The following is a 20,459-nucleotide window of genomic DNA, read 5'->3' as shown; positions in this document are numbered from 1 at the left end:
TATCTTTCTTTCTGCTTCGTTCCTCGTCGCTGGCTTTCCCCCCTTTTCTCTCCGCCCCTCTCTCTCTCCCCCCCATCCCCTTTCGCTCTCTGTGGATCAATAGACGGAGGGCAGAAACACTGTCTGACATTTGTAGAAATAAACGACTGAAATATAAACACAGCTAGCCTGGGGGAGAGAGACGGAGCAAGCGCGAGAGGTTTGATATGAGAGAGAAAGAGACAGAAATAAAAGCAATGAGCTTGAATGAGAAACAGAACGGGGAGCGATGGAGAGATGATGAAAAACAATAAGGCTGGAAAAGAAAGAGAGGAGAGAATGGGGAGAGAGTTGGGCGAGAGAGTGCAAGAGGCGAGAGAATGATGAAACTGGAGAATGAAAATGGAAGAGAGATGAAAACTCATAACCACAGGGTCTGACTGATGTCTGCCAACCTGTGTGTGTGCGTGTGTGTGTGTGTGTGTGTGTGTGTGTGTGTGTGTGGGAGGGAGGGTGAAAGATTGTGTTCGTGTGTGTCTCTGTGTTTATTGACAGAGAGGAAGTCGTAGACTTGTTCAGGCGACTCATGTATTGAACAGTTTCCTGTTTGACAGGAAGAGGAAATTAATCTTCTTCTACTCATTCAAGCACAAGACGTTAGCTCATTGTTGTAATTCCACATAATGCCCAGATAACACTCCAAAGCAGCAAAATGTGTTTATGAATTTAGAGAATTAAATCAACTCACGCCGTGTTTGTGAACACTTGTTGCCTACTGACAAGAAAATAATCACAATAATAAGATTAAGAGTGATGATCAGAGGGGAAATTGTCTAAAAATCTTTTATCTTTAGAGCAGTTTTCTGACATGTAGTCATGAATCAAATGTTTTTAAGGCAGTAGCACTGCAGCAAATCATGATTTTAAATAAGTTGCCAACACGTGAGACTATTTCACATTAATTCCTTGGGAACACATGCTCAATTTTTAAAACAAAGTGGAAATAAAACAACTGCACACATTGTAGTTTTATGGCAGTTTATACAACACATAAAGTGGATTGTCCACTAATCGCAAGATTGGTGGTTCCATCTCTGGCCCCTCCACATACCTCCACAAGTGTCCTTGGGTAAGACTAAAGACAGTATAAAGATGGACTTGGAACAGCTCCTCAAAAGTGAAGCCAAAGCAAGTAGAGCTCCCCCTGGTGACTGGCTGCAGTATAGGTCATAAGCTCCACCTCCTCCATGTTAGTGGATGGGTGTTGGGCCAAAATAAAACACTAAAGTATATGTCAATTTTTTTTTTTTCAAGGATGGTTCCTGTCATTTTAGGTAGTTAATATAACGTTGATGAATGTTCACGTGTCAAATTTTTGGATAAGTTTTGTTTTAGTTAGTTATATGACGCTATAGTAACAAGATGTGACATAATGCTGACTACCTGTTGCCATGCCAATGGGGCCGTGAGAGATGTAAAAAAAAAAAAACTGATGGAGGTAGAGCAGAGCGTAGCAGTAACTGAACGAAAACGCGAGTCTGGTGGAAGCGTTGGCGGGTCATCGATATCGTGGCTCCGCGTGGCTCCACTCTCGGACCGTGCTCTGGCTCCAAACTCGCAAGATGGCGCCATATCCCCGGAAAAATAGTGTCAGTTTAGCCAAGGCAAGGAAGTGGCGACATGTTGTCCGTATTTATACACAGTCTACGGATGAGACACTGAAGGCGAGCACCTTCCGTGGCAGCTCTACTGATGAAAGATAGAAGAGCACAAATGACGTCCTTTGCTACGTGCTCGTATCTAGCCAAAACACTAGCTTTCACAATGCCAAAGGATTATTTGAGCTCTCTGTATCTAACAGCTAATGTTAGCTGAGTGTTAGCAAGACGCTGTAGTTAGCTAAGGAACTTGCAAACATAATAATTGCACAGCTTTCTACATTTACCAGTATTCCACTATATCACAAGCTGCATACTGTGGAAACACTTTAGCACAGTTTACAGCAATATAGCAGCCAAAAACCCTTCTTCTTCTTTTTGCTAGCAAGCGTGAGTGGCTAAGGTAATATAAGGCAATACAAAGCCAGTGGAGAGAATTGTTTTTTAATGGCATTTTTGTCTCTTTCTGGTAAAACATCTGCGTTACAATGTAAAAACTAAGTAGAGTTCTTAACAGAGCACTTACAATTGCTATAAATGCCAAATACAAGAGTGCACGGATTAGCCACAACTCCTTATGAATGAATTGTATCACTATGTAATGAAACTAACTATTGTACAGTTAGTATTGTGTTCTGCGGACTGTATTTTTATTTTAGTGATAGTTTCCTTCCTGTTCATATCTTTCTGCTTCCAGTCAAAGACAGACACACAACATGCGCACACAGCACTGGCAACGGGTTGGGCGTGTTTGTATTTGTTGTGAGAGTGAGGCACACGCAGACACCGGGTGGAAATGTTATTTAAATGGTAATGATTCCTGTGCTTTTTCTGTTTGGTTAGGTTTGTCTGATCCCACCACCTGTAGTTTACTGAATATTCAGTTTAATACAATGTAATGAAGACGTGCACGCACACACTGGCGCCGGAAAATGTGTGCACAAACATCAGGCGTAAGCCCGAGCATGCCGTCACACAAATCACAGTTTAATTAAAAACCAATAAAGTTAATAAAATATTGAGCAGACATCACACACACTGCCGAGCAATTGATATGATAACAGGATGGATCTCATTTCTTTCTCTCCTCTCTTCTTTAGTCTCTTTTCATGTCTTCCTTTCCTGCATTTTTCTTTGCTGCCTCTGCTTCTTTCTCATGCTCCCTCTGTCTCTGCTCTCCAACTCGTCTAGATTTTTCTCCTGTGATGATGTATTGCTCTTGTCTGAAGGGTGAAAAATAATCAACTTGGAAGTGTGTTTTTGTGATGTGTGTGTACGCGCAGAAGAATGTGATGAAGTAGCTTTTAATCCAAACCCTGAATTATCTGCTGAAAACCTCTCGGTCATGGCAGGTTACACACAACCCCACACACACACATACATATACACAGAGCACACAGATAGAGAGACAGCCTAAGAGACAGACGCACACACACACACACAGTTCAAGAGACTCACAGTATTTGTCGTATGTTGCACAAACTCAGCATCACTTGGATTTGCGGAAGAATGGAATCACAAAACACACATTTCCAGACACGGCAAGCGGTGATGTTGTCGGAATCACACACAATACATCGTGTGTACTTCTTTCTTGTGTGAAAATAAACACACATGCACACACACGGAGATGCACACACGGTCAGTCAGCAGTACAACACTTTAAGGGTCAGGCCCTTGAAATAGCAGCCAGTAGATTTACGGACACAGGGTCATTATTTACTGTGTGTGTTCCAGTCTGTTATAATCTGGGTGTCCACATACATTTGGTCATTTATGGTTAATTTTAATGGTTTGACTAAGAGTCACGTTTTTCTAAGAGTCAGGTTCAGTGAGGCATGAAAAACCTGTATTGTGTATTGTGTAGAAACATCTATGACATGCCGCCATGTGTTTTAAAGAAAACATCTATGATATTATGCCAATTTGACATCAATTAAAATAAAATAAAAAACAGGGAGAAGTAGAGTTGTAGCTATTTTGTTGTAGCACTATTTTTTTAAGTATACAATTTGAACATGTTCATGACATCTATTTTTTTTTTTCATTTCTATTTATCCAGTCCCATAAAAATGTCAAAACCAACAATCAATTTGAATTTGCAGTGAAAGCTGGATGAAATTTCCATTTTCACAGACTCTGAAGTTTATTTTGAGTCAACCCCACACTAGACAAACGACTGTATGTTCAACACACGAAACAGTCAAAATCGAATGCACGATTTACTCCTGTATGAGGACGGTAGGTTAAAGTGACAGTGCCACACTAGTTTAAAAAAAACACATGTATGCATTATTTGTTACCTGTTTCTGGAGATGTACATGAGCAGGACTTTAGACTGAGAGTCAGAGACAGTGAGAATAACGAGAGTCTTGTTGGACTGAGCTGTTGGATTGACAATTCTTGTATTTTTATTTAAAGGGGAATTACCGTTTTTTACAACCTGGACCTTATTTCTAGCATAAAATACGATCGTTTACTCACCCATATAACTTTGGTGTCATTTGGAGTCATTCGGACGATATTTAGATCCGCGTATATCCATATAGTGAGAGTGAATGGGGCACCGAAATGCAGCCTCTAAATAACGCGTTATCTGCCGCGAAACTCATTCATTTCACCAATATTTTGTTATGATACGCTAGTGCTATTGCCTGTATCAAGTAAACGAACGTATTTTATGCCAGAAATAATGTCCAGGTTTTAAAAAAACGTTAATTTCCATTTAAGCTAGATAAATAGTTCTGGGTTGGAGCCACCCAATAGCTTGACGGCAGTTCCCCAGGAATGTAACCATATGTTACAGTGACCACAACAACTGGGAATGGTCTAAAATAAAATCTGCCTCCCTTACTATTAGAAGTCCCCTCCAATGTTATATCTGTGCAGGAGTCATTTTTGGTACAGTCCCAACTCCAACTACTGCATTTCCAGTCTCCATCTTTTTAGGCCTCTCTCGCATCTTATTTTGCTCTTTACATTACGTTGGTGATAACCGGTTCAATGACTCATTCCTCATTGCTGTAAATGTTGGCTTTGAGTTTTTATTTTACCCATGTGTACCCACAAGGTGTGTTAATAATTTAAAGTTCATTTAAAGGTATTTTAGGGCTGCAGCTGTCCTAGTCTTGCTCCTTCTTTCATAATTTGACTCTGCATAGGAAACTTGCAAAGCATTAAAATCCATATAGCTTGCAAGCGCAAATTGAAAACAGGGGTGCCGTGCAAATCTGCACCTTTTATGTACTTAAATCTGGCCCAGAAAGAGACGGGCGCATGCTGAGAGAAATTAGAGACAGAATGAATGGATGGAGTTTCATTTGTCTTTCTCATGAAAGTAGAAGGATTACCAGGAACTAATTGGACAGATTAACTTGGATTTAGCTACATCTCCTGTCAACCTTTTCTGTTCCCCCTCCTCCTATCCTCTCCCCTTTCCTCTCCTCTTTTCTTCTCTTCTTTTTTTTTTTTCTCTCTTAAGCCCCCTTCCGGTTTTAAAGCTGCATATTTGTTGGCTCTTCCTAGCGCTTCATGTTGAGGGACATGTGCTTTGCTGCCTTCAACGTAGTCCTATTTCATTTAGTTTCCGTTCCTTTTGTTCTTACGTTCTTTAAATCCAACCTCTGGATTCTGCTGATATGAAGCTTTCCATCATTGGTGTTATTGTTGGTGTTTATTGGTATTGTTGCCGCTTTCAAAGCTCCATCTGTGGAGAACAAAGCCTTTTAGTTCCAATATGAATCCAGCCGTTTGTCTGCTTACCGGAGGAGGGGGAAAGGGACAAGGCAGCCTCTGTGGCTCACTATTGGACCGGGTCCCGCTCGACTCTGGCCGCATTCCAAACTAGTTATCGCTCTTACCCGCTCCACCTCTCTGTCCCTTTCTTTCCCTCTCTCATCTTTTTCTCTCGCTCTTCTCCCTTTATCTGTCCCTCGCTCCCTCCAGACCCAGTTTCATTTTTCCACACATGGTTTTGTTTTTACACTGTTCCTCATTCTGTTCCTATGCTTCTTTCCTTCTTTCTTTCTTTCTTTCTTTTATCAGTGTCTACCCTTATAATTTTCTCTCTACCTGCTTTCAGAACGTACAGTAAATAGACAGAGATAAGCAGCAATGCATTATTGGTTCAGGAGGGGAATGGGATTTTGTGTGTTGTGAAGACATACATTTTTATACACAGTCACATTATGGGGACCCGTCTTGCGACCCAAAGGCCCCAGTAACACAAATCCTTGAGATGTTAGGGCTTATGATTTAAGGTAAGTGTACGTCTTGAGGAAATTAATGTAATGCCCTCTGAAGTGATCGAAACACGGCCGTTTCAGTGTGTGTGTGTGTGTGCGCTCTTGTACAGCTATCTTTCTGAGGACCAGTGTTTAGTTTTACACCTTTGGAGTGAGGACATTTTGGCTGGTTCTGTTCTTTACAAGGATGTTTGAGGGTTAAAACTGGCTAGGATCAGGGTAAAGGCTCATTTAAAGTACTGAAGGAGATAGATGGTTTAATCTACGCATGTAGCCTACGCCGTTGCAAGCCATTTATACTTGTGCGCTCGTCAGTCTGGCTCGCTCTGTAACAACGACACCCAAATGCTACTTGGCACTTTGCCTTTTTTTGCCAGTCGGGTTAATTTTTGTTTCTCCTTCTTGGTTCGCTTTCAACAATAGCGGCTGAAACTTTCGTCGAAATTTCGCCAAATGCGAGTCATACAAATGTTTAGAAAACTGCGGAGATGGAGAAGCAGCCTGGAAATACTAAAGGGTAAACACACTACTACCAAGCCAACCAGTCACAGCTTGTGTGGTCTGGGAGGAGCACGTCAGACTACGGCGTCAAATTGACGCAGAGGTTTAAACCGCACATTAGGGTTAGGGTTAGGCACTTAGTTGAGATGGTTGGCTTAAGGGCCTAGGGAATGCATTATATCGATGAATGTCCTCACAAAGCTACCCATACAAACGTGTGTGAATGCGCTGGTCGTATATTTTGCTTTAATTCCATGTTGAAAACCATCTCACTGTGAAGCAGTGTTAGCATCTAGAGACCTTGAAATCAATACAATTTATTACATTGCCCTAGCTGTGTTCGTGCGTGTGTTTGTGTGTATGTTTGTGTGTATCCTAATAGCCGGGTTTATGGTGAAGATCACAAGTATTGATTTGAACAGGGGAGAGGGGACAGAGAGGAAGAGACAACTACAGGAGGAGACAGACGAGTAGAAAGCAGCCGGTCTCCCTCTTGCTCTATTTAAATGTCAACCATCCAATAACAGGTTGAAGCTAAAATGAATTGCTCTGACCCCCTCAGCTACAAATGCACACATATACGCACACACAGCTCAGCAGTAATATTTGCTCAGGAGACAATTACCCGTACTGCCTCCTCTCTTCTCTCACGTCTCCTCACTCTCTGTCTATATGTCACTTTATTATTAGTGAGATATTTATATCTAAACGATTTAGCAAACCTGACATGTTTGTGTTTTGCTTACAGCTCAGTGTGTGTGCGCGTTGGGGAGCATATGTGAGGGCTGTGTTTGCCCTTGACGACGAATTCTTATGAGAAGTTTTATTGAGGCAAACACACACACCTAGGCACGCGCTGCCCAGATTTAATCTTGATTCTGTCACAACCTAAAGCCCATGTGTGTCTTTGGGTAATAACCCGGTGTGAGAGTCTAGCGTCTGCGCATGTGTGTTGTGAGTGACAGGCAGATAATGGGTTGTCAGAGGGAGCGACAAGTTTGTGTCCTTGTGTTGTCTCCTCTGAGAGAGGAAGACCCAGGGAAAAACACAGAGCAAGACAAGGAGGGGTCTGGGGAGAGGCTTGCGTCTCTATTTAAGGTGAGCTGTTTTTATTAAAAAAAGGACATAAGGGAGCAGGTGGATTACAGCGAGGCAGACAAAAAAAGAGATGAAAAACGTCAACATGTGATGGACTGAATATTAATGTGATGTCAATTTATGATAAAAAAATAATATATTCATTCTTTATTCATGACTTCAGTGTGTGGATTTCAAAAGCCAATGAGAGCAGTCAATAACAGAGTTTGGTACTGATGCATTGAGCTTGATCAAAGCAGCCTTTGTGATTCTTCAACTCAGCTTATAGATTTTTGTCTTCAATACTCTGTTGAAATGTAGTGGAAACTAAGTACTCGACTTGGCTAGCCTGGTGTTACCAGACTCAATTCTTATCTGAATATGAGTCTGGTAACACACCATTTAGATTTAGTTTTGCATCCAAGTGGATAGTCTTACAACCAATCAGAGCCATTTTATTGTAAACCAAGTCAACTCATTTGTGCTCAGATGATGTGTATGACTACGTCAGGGACACAAGGACAGCGAAGCAACTCCTCACTAATAATTTGTAGGCAGGAGAAGTTTGAGCTGCTTGAAATACTTGACTGAAGTATTTCAGTTTCATTTCACTTTGTACTTGTTATATATATATACTCTATTAGATGTGCTTTTACATCTGTTGTCCCACAGCTATAGTCACTAGTATTACTTACTAAATAAGTAATTCAGCTTTGCAGAGAAACACTGTGGCGTAGCGCTATAGAATAAACTGAATAAAATGTTTGTTGACCATTGTTTAAACCCACAGAAATGTAATGTGAAACGTTTTGTAAAGATTTCAGACTTCACAAATAGAGCAGACATTTCAGCAGATGAATAGTCTGACTCTAATTTAGTGTGACTTAATGTTGCTATAAGAGATTGGATATCATATAGTGTCTTTTTTGTAAGTTTTTAGGAGTAATAAATGAAGAGAGATTAGTTCAAGGGTTAATACATACACTTGGATAATCTAATAATGAAATAAATAATGGTAAAAGACGATATTTCACCAGTGATATGTGTACTTGAATCAAAAACGTACGAGTAGATCCCTACTTCTGAGAATACACCTATTTGGTAAATATTTTACCCCTGCCTTCAGTTATACCCTGATGCTGCAGTATTTGCTCTACATTACCCTGGAGGGTGAAGTGAAATGGTCACTGCTGTGTGAGTGATAAAGGCTTTTCAATAGACAGTTACAACCTCTGGAGTAAAAACGTCCTTCTTGATTGAGCGATCTCTTCTCCAGTTAGAGAAGTGGTTCCCGTACCTTGTGAAATAACTCAGTGATTGGCAGGTCCTAAAGATAATAGCTTTCTTGCAGAATGCAACAAATCCTCCAAGTTGATGGGTCGCCACAATATGTTCAAGTGTATACCCCTGCTTGAGAGGTGGCCCTTAACGTTGAATGGCTGAGGAAGCAGAAGTAGGTTCATGTAAATATACTGCCTGGGACTCATATGAGCAGTTCTAGCTTGGTTTGGTGTCTGTAGTGTTTTCTTGTAAATGTGTGTGCGTAGGGACTGAGAGGTTATTGATCCAGTTAAATGAGCCAGTTAAGGTAATTAAAGCCCTGGACAGGGAGTAGGGAAAGTAGATTATATTGACAATAACGGTCTGAATGCACATAAAAGATGGAAACCAAAGATGCGCCTTGTATAAGTTATTGCATTTGGGAAATGGTTGAATGGCAGCGTCGAGCATAAATGGGTGTTTGTTAAAGCCTTTTTGTTTTGTCTTACTCAACACTCAGGTCCATTTGCTTCATAATCATGGTACAAATCATAAATCTTCTCCTTGCCTTATAGACGTACTGTTCTCTTTCTCTGTAGAACCCATGCGGACTCCTAAGAGGCTGAAGATCGCAGAGACCAGGTCTCGTTTGATAGCAGTGGACTGGGAATCGCTGGGTTACAACATCACCCGCTGTCACACCTTCAATGTAACCATCTGTTACCACTACATGACTGCCAACAACCGCAGCAAAGCCGACTGCTTGGACATGGATCCTAAAGGTACCGCTCAACACCGACGCAGGGATTTGTACCGCTTGATAAACCAATACCTCATACGGTATACTTAAATAATAAATAATGATTCATTGTCACATTTTTGTCATTGCCTTTCCCCCTCAGCACCACGCCACTTGGTGGGAAACCTGCCGCCCTACACCAACGTCAGCCTGAAGATGATTCTGACCAACCCCGAGGGACGGAAAGAGAGTGACGAGACCATCATACAGACTGATGAAGATGGTGCGAGACAACATATTTAATTATTTACGTATTTACTTCTCTTTTAAAATGTGTTTGTTTGCATTAATTGAATGCAATGTTTTGGTCTATGTGTGTTAACAGTTCCAGGTGCAGTTCCCAGTCAGTCACTTAAGGCCACGCCCTCTGAAGAGACATTAAGTCTTTACTGGAAGGAACCAACTGAACCCAATGGAGTCATCATCCAGTATGAGGTACTATCACCAGAAGGAAACAAACTAGCAGCTTGCTCCTTTACGAAAAAATGTTTTAAAAAAAAAATGTTTCCCCTCTCTTTGCTCCACTTCAGATCAGCTACAGCGGCGTGCGTTCATTTGACCCATCGGTTCCTCTGCAACGACCGGGACTCACGGTGTCTTTGCCCTCGAACGCCACCCAGTACACGTTTGCCCAGCTCCACCCAGGTGTCACGTATCAGCTCTCTATACGAGCATCTACCTCCAAAGGGTTCGGCCCCGCGACCACTGTCAACGTGACTACTAATATTTCAGGTAGAAAATAAATTTAAATAAGTGTGTTGTTGGGAGAAATATTCTTCAGTAACATATTTTGATGCGCGAGGGTGTGCTACGCTAACTCAAACTCTCTCTTCAGCCCCGACAATAGATGAGTATGATGGGTCTGAGGCCTTTCTGAACGAAACTGCAACCACTATCACTGTCCTACTGAAACCTGCCCAGGCAAAGGGCGCACCTATAAGGTACTTCTATCATCCACACCAGCCATTACACATAAAATAAACAATATTACAGGTTTATTTTACAGAAATACAGCTTTACAGTTACGCTTGAACATTACTGTACAGCCAGTTATTATATTCAGACATAAAAAAATAACTGTAATTAAATTGGCAAAACCACATGGACATGACATTTAACTACACTGAAATGTTTTAATTTGCCTTGAGTGTGTTAGAGAAAACAACAAAAACATAAATTCTGACTTTACTTACCTTGTCTCCTTGTCTACAGTGCATACCAGATTGTGGTGGAGGAAGTGAATCCTCAGCGGACACGTCGCCAGGCTTCCTCTGACTGTTATGAGGTGACTATTGATCCGCTCATGCGTACAAAACCCGTCTAGTATCCATGTATTAATGTGCCAGCATACATTATAATTAATTCCAAGAGTTCTAAGAGTTTAATTCCAAAGAAGAGGTAGGTTGCCACATCTGGGCTCTATAGACCTATCGATCCTCGCTCTATAATATATTGTATTCTCAGCCAGACGTATAGACATATCTTTATTTAAATGTACAGTATAGTTTTTGAAGCATACGTTTTATTTGCAGAAAGGATCTTCAGCTTAACTATATATACACATTGCATTTTTTTAAACCCGTCTATTGCATTTAATGTAAGCAACTCCCCAACTTCCCCAGGTGCCCGTCTCCTACCACAGCGCATCCAGCGGTGGATCCCCATATTATTATGCCGCCCAGCTGTCCCCCAGCAACCTGCCGGAGCCGCTCCCTTTTACTGTGGGAGACAACAAGACATATCAGGCAAGTCTTTTTATCCAAACAACATGTATCTCTGCATACTGCAGCGAAAATCAGATGAAGAGATAAGCTTATCAAATAGAAATCTCTGTAAGCTTAAAAAAAAATATATACAGTATATAGGTACGTGCAGCGCCATGCAGGAACCAGGGTAACAGGAATGTGGGAAATGAAGTCGGTTTGTTTTAATATACCATATTGTAATACAAGTGATTTATTTTTAATCAGCATAGCTCTGTTGCTGACAATCTGCATATTTTGCCTCGTATAAAGCTAAACCGATCCCTCCTTCTGCTCCCCAGGGTTTCTGGAATCCGCCGCTTGCTCCGAGGAAGAACTACAACATCTATCTTCAAGCTGTTAGCAGCACGGAGAGGGTAAATACACATTTTTATTTATTTATTTTTTTGGTCACATGCAGGCACACTGAACACACAGTGAACTCATACCTCTCACCCGGAAGCTGCTTTCAGTAAATATACTTCGTGTATGTGTTCAAAAATAAGCAAAGTTACTCTCTTTGGTGTGTTGTGTGACTTCTTTTTGTTCTTTTCTTTCAGGAAACTAAGACGCAGTGTCTGAGGCTGGCAGCTAAACGTAAGCTAACACTCTCACCTATAAATACTGTAAATTAGTGTTACTTTGATAATTAGATACAGCTCAGACGGTACAGATGTTTTCCACATTTGGCTGCTGAGAAAAAATACTTTTGATATTACAAATCATGTATTTCTATTTATGTAGTCGGGTCAGCCGTCTTCTGTTGCTGTTAATCTGTTTATCTCTGTGTTTTTCCTGCTCATTAATGTTGTTTTGATACAGTATATATTACAATCTGATCCTTTTGGGGGTTGTGTTCATTTTTGCATTAAGAGCATTAGAGATGACAATATGATATTTGACCACTTTAGGGACAGAAAACATTTATTACGTGAGTCTAAAGGTCGGGTCTTCACCAGTAGCCATATGCTGATAGATTATCAGCCGGGCTTTAAACGGCGTGGAGTTAATCCCTGGGAAAAAGCGCACACAAGACTCATAAAAACACATGAAAGCGCACACACGCTGTTTGAGGAAAGACATTTAGAAATGCGGCCGATGGATCAGAGCTGGAGCAGCGTGGCGTAAGAACGGGGATAAACAGAAAAAAATACTGGATGTTTTTTTCAATGAAATTGACAATCCCACGCTGTTGTGCTGTCGGTGGTGTTGAGCTTCAGAGGAGAGTGAAGGCATTTTAGTGTTTGTTTGGCGAGTAAGTTTGTAGAACTGCAAAAAAAGAAAAGAAAAGAAAACAGAGGTGAAAAGTTGAATGAAAACAGGCTTCACTAAAACTGAGACTGCAGTGTGAAGATTTTCAGGACTATTTGTCTTAAGCAAGTTTCTTTGGACACACGACGCAGTTTGATGTAATTGCTTGAAACGTGACGAGACTGCAGTCATTACTGAGCAAACAACAGACAATCCAAGCTGTTTGTGAACATAAGGGAATAGGCTTTCACAGAACACCCACTAAGGTGTGGAATCAACACAGAATCACACCTTAGTGGTTAGTTATTACTCCAAGTCCTTGTTACTAATAGGTGATTTATACAGTACTTCTGCGTTAAGTTGACACAGAGGCTACTGCGACAATGCAGACCCTACGCAGACTCCGGCGCCGTAGCCTGACATGCATCTCCCCTAACTACGCACCGCGGCGACGCAGACCTCAAGAGCTGTGATTGGTCCACTTGGTAGTAGCATGTTTTCCGCTTTAGTGTTTCAAGCTGCTTTTCCATCTCCGCAAATTTAGAATTGATTGTTTTTGATCAATAAAGATGGAACACATCGAGCAAAGGTTACATATACAAAGATTACTATGAATTGTTTTCGGCGAAATTTCTGCGAAATTTCCGCAAAAGTTTCATTCGCCGTTGTTTAAAATGAAGCAGGAAGTAGAAACAAAAATGAACCCAACTGGCAAGAAAGACACAGCGCAGACTAGCGTTTGGGTGGCGTTTTTACAGAGCTAGCCAGAGGTTACGACGGTAGATTACGGCATGTATGTCCCGCAGAGGTATAAACTCCACTTCACCTCAGTTCCTCTCCACTCAGCTGTTACTGTGGTGGCAAAAAGGTAAGTCAGAGTACGATGCTGCTCTGCACCCAATCGCTTCGACCTTCTGCAGAAGACTCGTAAAAGACCACACGATAAAAGTGACACCGCTTTGAGGACAATCAGCCGTAATGATTGTTCAGTGAATCATTATGGCTGTATAAGTTAAGTTGATTAAGCCTTTGTATAAAGACCCATCAAGGGACGGCCGTTGCAAACTAGATCAGGCTATAAATTCTGTGCTGTGTAGTGTCGTGCCGAGAGCTTTCAGTGAAAAGAAACACCCTTATTAACAAAACTTTACAGGTTATCTACAAGTTAAACATGTGAGCACACAGTCTTATGGTTATTTGGTCTTATAAGATAGGACAAAGGTGTTGTTCAGTCAGTCCAGTGCTGTAAGGTTTCATCATGTTTCCACACTAAAATAAGTCAAAATGTGAGAAACTGCTGACTTTCCACGCTCAACATATTTCAGGAATTGCTTGAACAGGTGGTCAACTTCACCTAAAGGCAGCTAAAACACGATGACACTCAATATTTTATTTTTTTTTAGCCTGGGGAGGCCTGAGAGAAGCTGAAAGACTTTAGAGAGGATTTTAGATTTTTTTTTTTAATAATAAGGGAGGCGGACACACTAATGGACAGAGAGGTCAGATGACTGTCCCATCTTTTCCCTTCCCGTCCCGCTACATGTGTGTGTGTGCACTCAACCGTGCATCCGGGAGGGAGGATTAAGTGATGGTGGTCCTATTAGGTCATCTGATGTATTGTGTATTGTCACTGCTGCCCCAGGGTGTTTTGTGTGTGGGTGTTTGTGGCTGGGTGGGTTAGTGTACTGACCTGGATCCTTTTACAGACATTAAGAGCTACAGCCGACATTATGAGGTCAGACTAAGAACACTTTAAAGATTGTTACTGTTTTATGTATTCTTGCGCCCCCCACCCCACCCCCCGTGATCCTCAAATGGCTGCTCGGCCTCACAACTGATGGAAAGAAACAAGTGTTTTGTTGTAGTCATTAAGCGCAAAATTAAAAGGAAATAATCAACCACAACGCTAATTCAGCCTCAAAATTATGACCACTGAAGTAAAATAGAAGTAAATAACATTGATCATCTTGTGACAGTTAATTGTTCTGCTGGGAAACTTTTCAACGTGGCCTTCATGTGGATGTTACTTAGACATGTAGCACCCACCTAGACCAGACCAGACCAGGCACCCCCACCCCATAGCAATGACACTCCTTGATGGCAGCAGCCATCCCCAGTAGGATGCAGCCTGACACAGACACACACACAAAAACACTTTAGGAACAACTAAAAAAAACATGAAGTGTTGACCTGGCCTCCAAATTCACTAGATCCCAAACTGATCAAGTATCTGTGGGATGATCCACAGAGACCCCTCCCCCCAAGCTATAGGACCCAAAGGCCCCCACTAACAACATTCTGTTGCCAGACACCACAGGACACCCTCAGAAGGCCCATGTCCATTCTCTGATGAGTCACAACTGTTTTGGAGGCACAAGGGAGACCTACACAATATTAGGAAGGTGGTCATAATGTTATGCCTGATCGGTGTATTCAATATGATTCATATTAAGTGTTTTCTATTTTCACAAAGCTTAAAAATCCCATTCAAAGCCCTAAAATAACAATGCATTAATCCCAGTGAGTATTAAGTGTAGCAAAACCCTGATACAGTTTATGTCTCTCTGCATCAGAGTTCAGAAACTATTCAAAACACGTGAATGACTCCTCTTGTAATTACTCAGATGTGTATTTCTTCACAGCTGAAGATAGAGACCTAAAAACAGTTTGCATTAATCACCAATCAACAGATTGGACGCTAAGGATCATGGGAGCTCGGGCAAGCTGTGGCATTGTCGGATTTGGTCTCTACATGGAAAATTGACGGAGAAAGGATAATGCCTACCTCATCCTTTAAAGGCAACATTTATCACTGACACTGAGTCACCGTGTTCCTGTCAAATGTTGTTGCATAAGGCTGGATGGAGGCATTTCAATTTTTTTTTTTTTTGGCAAACACGTTTATAACAAAATACTGATTCAGATGAAGAGAGGGAGGAGGAGATTATGTTGATCTTGTTGATGTTTAGCATTAGAAGTGGATTATTGTTTGATAGATGTGTTGCATTATGTTGAGTTTTGTGCATATGTCTTTGAGTTGGATTATTTGGATTATCATAATACATAATAATGTTCTCACGGCGTCGTATGAACTGTTCCCGTCGCTGCGAGATCGGATCGCTAAGCAGAGCTTTGGGAGGCTGGAAACAGATGCTCTCTGTCTCTTCTGTTGACTGTCCGTCCGTGATCAACGGCGTCTAAACTGCGCTCTGCCTGGAACATCGCTGGCGAATTATATCAGAAACAGACGAAATCAGGGAGTTCGGTCAATTCTCCGAAGTCATCAGGAGCAGAAATGAGTCTGACTACGCGTAATATGCGGTGACATTGGTGCAGGAACGTTGGGACGGCTGCGGTCAAATTGCATTCCAAAAAAACATTTCCCAACGAGAGCGTGGCGCCGAGGATAACCTGAAATAGACAGAAAAAGGGCGCAAGGCCCACAGACAATTGATTATTCCTCTGTTTGTGTATGTGCAGTGTTTATTTATTTTATTTATTTTTTTCTCCAGCGTGAATGCAGCTGGGAGTAGGAGTTGTGAGTGTGCAGAGAGTTCACCGGTTCAGGTGATGATGATGATAAAATAACATGAATGAAGAGCTGAAAAATGCTTTCAGCTCAACTGGCCCCGCTCCAGACGAAGGTTCAGGCCAGGGGTAAACACTGTCAGCTTCCACTTGATGCTCAGCCACAGCCTTTTAACAGGGTTATATCTCCGTGCTTACTAATTTGTTTTCAGTATATTTCTTCGTACTTCAAGTCTGGAGTCAACCACAAAACATCTGCTCTCAAATGTTCAGATAATATACTGTAAGCCGTAGAAGCAGATTCATTACAACCACGTTAATGAAGAATTTACCTCAACAATCCAGCCCGTAAGCCAAAATAACCTCGTTGAATAAAACGTTTGGCTATATTTGCCTCATAATTGACAGTTACCATGACATTTTGTGCTTTTTTTTCTTTACAAAGAATATTTAGAGACTTGATATTTACCTGATCTTTTGGCGCAGGGATGATTAAACCACTTGAACTTGGATTCTTTTGTCGAGCTCCCCGCTTCCTCCGATGTTGTAAAGGCTCCTTCAGAGAAAACAAACATTTCCTCCGGCTCTTAGATGGCACACTTTTCTACATCATTTGTTTGGCCGGCGTATAGTCAGCACAACTGAGCTGAATTCAAATGGTATGCTAAGGTTCCAGGTTCCTGCAAATCGTAGATGTCTGGTTTTGTTTGGCTTTCTTGTTTCAACAGAAGGTTTGGGTGGTTTAGTATGATCACTTTACCTTACTCTGATTAAAGTCAGAAGCTCAGGGACAGCTGTTTTTTTAGTCATTCAGTCCCTTAAGTTACTCCTGTCTGACTTCTCAAAGGAAAAGTGTGAAGGCTGTATTAGCAGAAATGGAACATAGTATTCATGATTATGTTTTCATTGGTATATAATTATTGTAGTTTTCTCAGCTTGGAATGAGCCCTTCATATCCACAGTGTACATCAGTCAGGCATAACATTAGGACCACCTTCCTAATATTGTGTAGGTCTCTCTTGTGCATCCAAGACAGTTGTGAGTCATCAGAGAATGGACATGGACCTTGTGAGGGTGTCCTGTGGTGTCTGAAAACAGAATGTTGTTAGTGGGGGCAATTGGGTCCTATGGGTTGAGGGGAGGGGCCTCTGTGGATCATCCCACAGATACTTGATCCGTTTGGGATCTAGTGAATTTGGAGGCCAGGTCAACACCTTGTACTGTTCTTCAGGTTTTTTGTGTGTGTGTCTGTGTCAGGCTGCATCCTGCTGGGGATGGCTGCTGCCATCAAAGGGTGTCATTGCTATGGGGGTGCCTGGTCTGGTTTTGGTGGGTGCTACATGTCTAAGTAACATCCATACAAATGCCAGGTCCAAAAGTTTCTCGGCAGAACATTGAATTGTCACAAGATGATCAATGATATTTACTTCTCCTGTCAGTGGTTTTAATGTTGTGGCTGATCGGGCTATAGCAAGGTCAGATCTCGTTCAAATCTACCACTGCCTCTAGAGGGGACCTTTTGTTTTACATAGAAGTAGCAGCAGTAATTTAGTAGCAGGGTTTAAAAGTGACTACTGGCACCCGAAGGCAACTACAGGTCACCCTGGAGGAGTGTTCTTGCTGCTGTCTGCAACCAGCTGTCCTTTAAAGTAGCCTCAGTGAAAGCTAGAAACTCTTTGTTTGTCCACAGAAAGGAAATTAAGTGGAAACTAGATATTGGCAGGTACCCGTTTTTTTAAAAAAATTGGTCAAGGATGATCCAGTTATGAATAAGAGTACAATAGCACAAAAGCAACCACAAGCTCACAGAGCTTTTAGTAGTTTTTTTGAGGGATATTTCAGCGGTTACACTGTGAGAGACATATTTTTTCATCTCAAACATGAACACTGCAAGCCCGCTGAAAAGAAAACTAAAAAAGTTTTATGCATTTTAGTTTTCCTTCATCCTTAAAGCTTCCCACAGAAGTCCACAACCCATTGTTGTTAAATAATGACAAAAAAAAAATCTGTTGTATTCTGCGAGGTTAGATCTGTACGACTCGTGTTTGAACCACGTTACTTATTTTGTTTTCTCGTCGTTGTCCCTCAGGCGCTACAGAGGAGCCAGAAGTCATCCCTGACCCCGCCAAGCAGACGGACCGGGTGGTGAAAATCGCCGGGATCAGCGCCGGCGTTCTCGTTTTCATACTCCTGGTGCTTGTGGCCATCCTGTTGGTCAAGAAGAGGTGAGTGGCACCCACCGCCCGACCACACCCCCCAAATCAATCAGCTCTGATGAGGAGTTTAATGATGACGGCAAATAATTACATGACTGATACTGAACGTACACGCCGACACGCATGCAGATACAAAAACACACAGACACACAGATATGTGCTCCTGAATCCACATCTCTTGTTGTTTGTTGGTCCAGTACTTGCTGTAGTATAACACCATCCTCCATCCATCCACCATAAACCTTGATCTCCCTTCAGAACCAGTTTGATCGCTCCCTGAAGTTTTTAAGGGTTTCCAAACAACCGTGTGAAAATAAGATGTTTCCAGAATTAGAAAGTCCTTTCTGATTTAGAGCAAGAAAGCTCACAGGGGATGCTATTATTTTTTTGTTGTTGTTGTTGTTGTTGTACATCACAGCTGTTGAATCAAACCACACACCGAACAGTTGACTAAAGTGAGAATGTGACAGAGGGCGACAGGGAGAGAGATTCCCAAGGAAACAAAACTAACTAACAAGAGTGAAATGAGAAAATGCCACTATCTGTGAGTTAGAAAAGGACAGAAAAGGACATTTTGTCAGAGCTGGCTGACAATAAACTAGTATTTCTGTATTAGACTGTCATAAGAAGGGAAGAAATGACACATAAACAGATATAAACTTTTACTTCTACAACAGCGTAGCACTGAGAGGGATCTGAACCGATCCTGGTGTCGCTGTGACATTTCAGCTCATGTTGTGTTAATTTGGTGCAGAGCTCCACCATGTGGCGGTTAAACACATCCACAGCATGAGAACACGACACAACAGCTGAAGCTCAGTTCTTGCAATAGATCAAGGCAGAAATGAGTATTGAATATTTCAAGAAAGAATTTTACAGTCACAATAAAAAGAAATAGTGCAGTTTTTTTTTTCTGATATACAGTATATATATATACTGGTATATTGGCTAATTTAATAGCTAAATGCTTTAAACTTGCCTGTGCAGGTGTTGTAGATTTGCTCAGTATTGATCAGAACCTATGAGTTGCTGAGGTTTCGGGAGGTTTAATTATATATGTGTGTACATACTTCAGTGTGTTTGTAACTCATGTAAATGTGAGTGCATGTGTGTAATAATTAACTGTTGCTGAACATGTTTTTCCTTCCCTCAATCTTTCAATTAAAATGTGACGTTTCACTTAAAAAAAAAAAAAAAAGAAGAAATAATTAGGAATTTGCCATAATATAATAATAAATAGTTTAGTTTACCCATTGACTGTCATACACCGATCAGCCACAACATTATGACCACTGACAGGAGAAGTAAATAACATTAACCATCTTGTGACAATTCACTGTTCTGATGTGAAACTTTTGGACCTGGCATTCATGTGGATGTTACTTAGACATGTAGCACCCACCTAGACCAGACGAGGCACCCCCACCCCATAGCAATGACACTCCTTGATGGCAGGAGCCATCCCCAGCAGGATGCAGCCTGACACAGACACACACACAAAACCGGTTTACGAACAACTAAAAAAAAAAAAAAAACCATGAAGAACAGCACAAGGTGTTGACCTGACCTCCAAATTCACTAGATCTTAAACTGATCAAATATCTGTGGGATGCTCCACAGAGGCCCCTCCCCTCAACCCATAGGACCCAAAGGCCCCCACTAACAACATTCTGTTGCCAGACACCACAGGACACCCTCAGAAGGCCCATGTCCATTCTCTGATGTGTCCCAACTGTTTTGGAGGGACAAGGGAGACCTACACAATATTAGGAAAGTGGTCATAATGTTGTGCCTGATCGGTGAACATCACTTTAAGAAGGTACTGCTCATGATTTCATCTGAACTCAGAAAACTGCATCTTGCCAGAGGCTCCAGAGGATCTCAATTACCCACTAATCATGATCTCACTCAGCAAATCAAAAACAATTACAGACATTAAATTAAGGCAGTAATGAACTCCCGTCACCAGAGAACTATGCTCCTGCAGTCCCTGACCCCCGTGCGCTTCTTCTCATTTGCGTAATTAATTTGTGTGGGCCTGCATTCATGCTGCAGCTTTAGTGTGAAAGTGTAATTGTAAATGATAACCGGAGATTAAAGTGAAGGGTAGATGTTCTATTTGAAATTTACTGCAGAAGCTGTGCCTGTTTGAAACCAGTGTGAGCTCAGTGGCCTGGTCGCTGTTACAAGCCGAACATTATCTG

At 41.6% G+C, this 20,459-nt stretch overlaps 1 protein-coding gene across 2 annotated transcripts in view; it reads left to right on the top strand.

Annotated features, from left to right (window-relative positions):
* The window catches only part of ptprk (protein tyrosine phosphatase receptor type K), a 109,524-nt gene that overhangs the window by 67,985 nt on the left and 21,080 nt on the right, over nucleotides 1–20,459 (top strand). For both annotated transcript variants that reach the window (XM_084560814.1, XM_084560813.1), the window contains exons 11-20: nucleotides 9,319–9,501; nucleotides 9,622–9,741; nucleotides 9,844–9,953; nucleotides 10,049–10,250; nucleotides 10,354–10,459; nucleotides 10,731–10,803; nucleotides 11,141–11,263; nucleotides 11,563–11,637; nucleotides 11,821–11,857; nucleotides 18,129–18,264. In XM_084560814.1, coding sequence (XP_084416940.1) covers nucleotides 9,319–9,501; nucleotides 9,622–9,741; nucleotides 9,844–9,953; nucleotides 10,049–10,250; nucleotides 10,354–10,459; nucleotides 10,731–10,803; nucleotides 11,141–11,263; nucleotides 11,563–11,637; nucleotides 11,821–11,857; nucleotides 18,129–18,264 — 1,165 coding nt within the window. The remainder of the gene's footprint in view (nucleotides 1–9,318; nucleotides 9,502–9,621; nucleotides 9,742–9,843; nucleotides 9,954–10,048; nucleotides 10,251–10,353; nucleotides 10,460–10,730; nucleotides 10,804–11,140; nucleotides 11,264–11,562; nucleotides 11,638–11,820; nucleotides 11,858–18,128; nucleotides 18,265–20,459) is intronic.

The sequence above is a fragment of the Chelon labrosus genome, assembly GCF_963514085.1.
Source record: "Chelon labrosus genome assembly, chromosome: 14".
NCBI lineage: Eukaryota > Metazoa > Chordata > Actinopteri > Mugiliformes > Mugilidae > Chelon > Chelon labrosus.
Note: the sequence above shows the minus strand (reverse complement) of the source record. Positions and strands in the feature narration are given on the sequence as shown.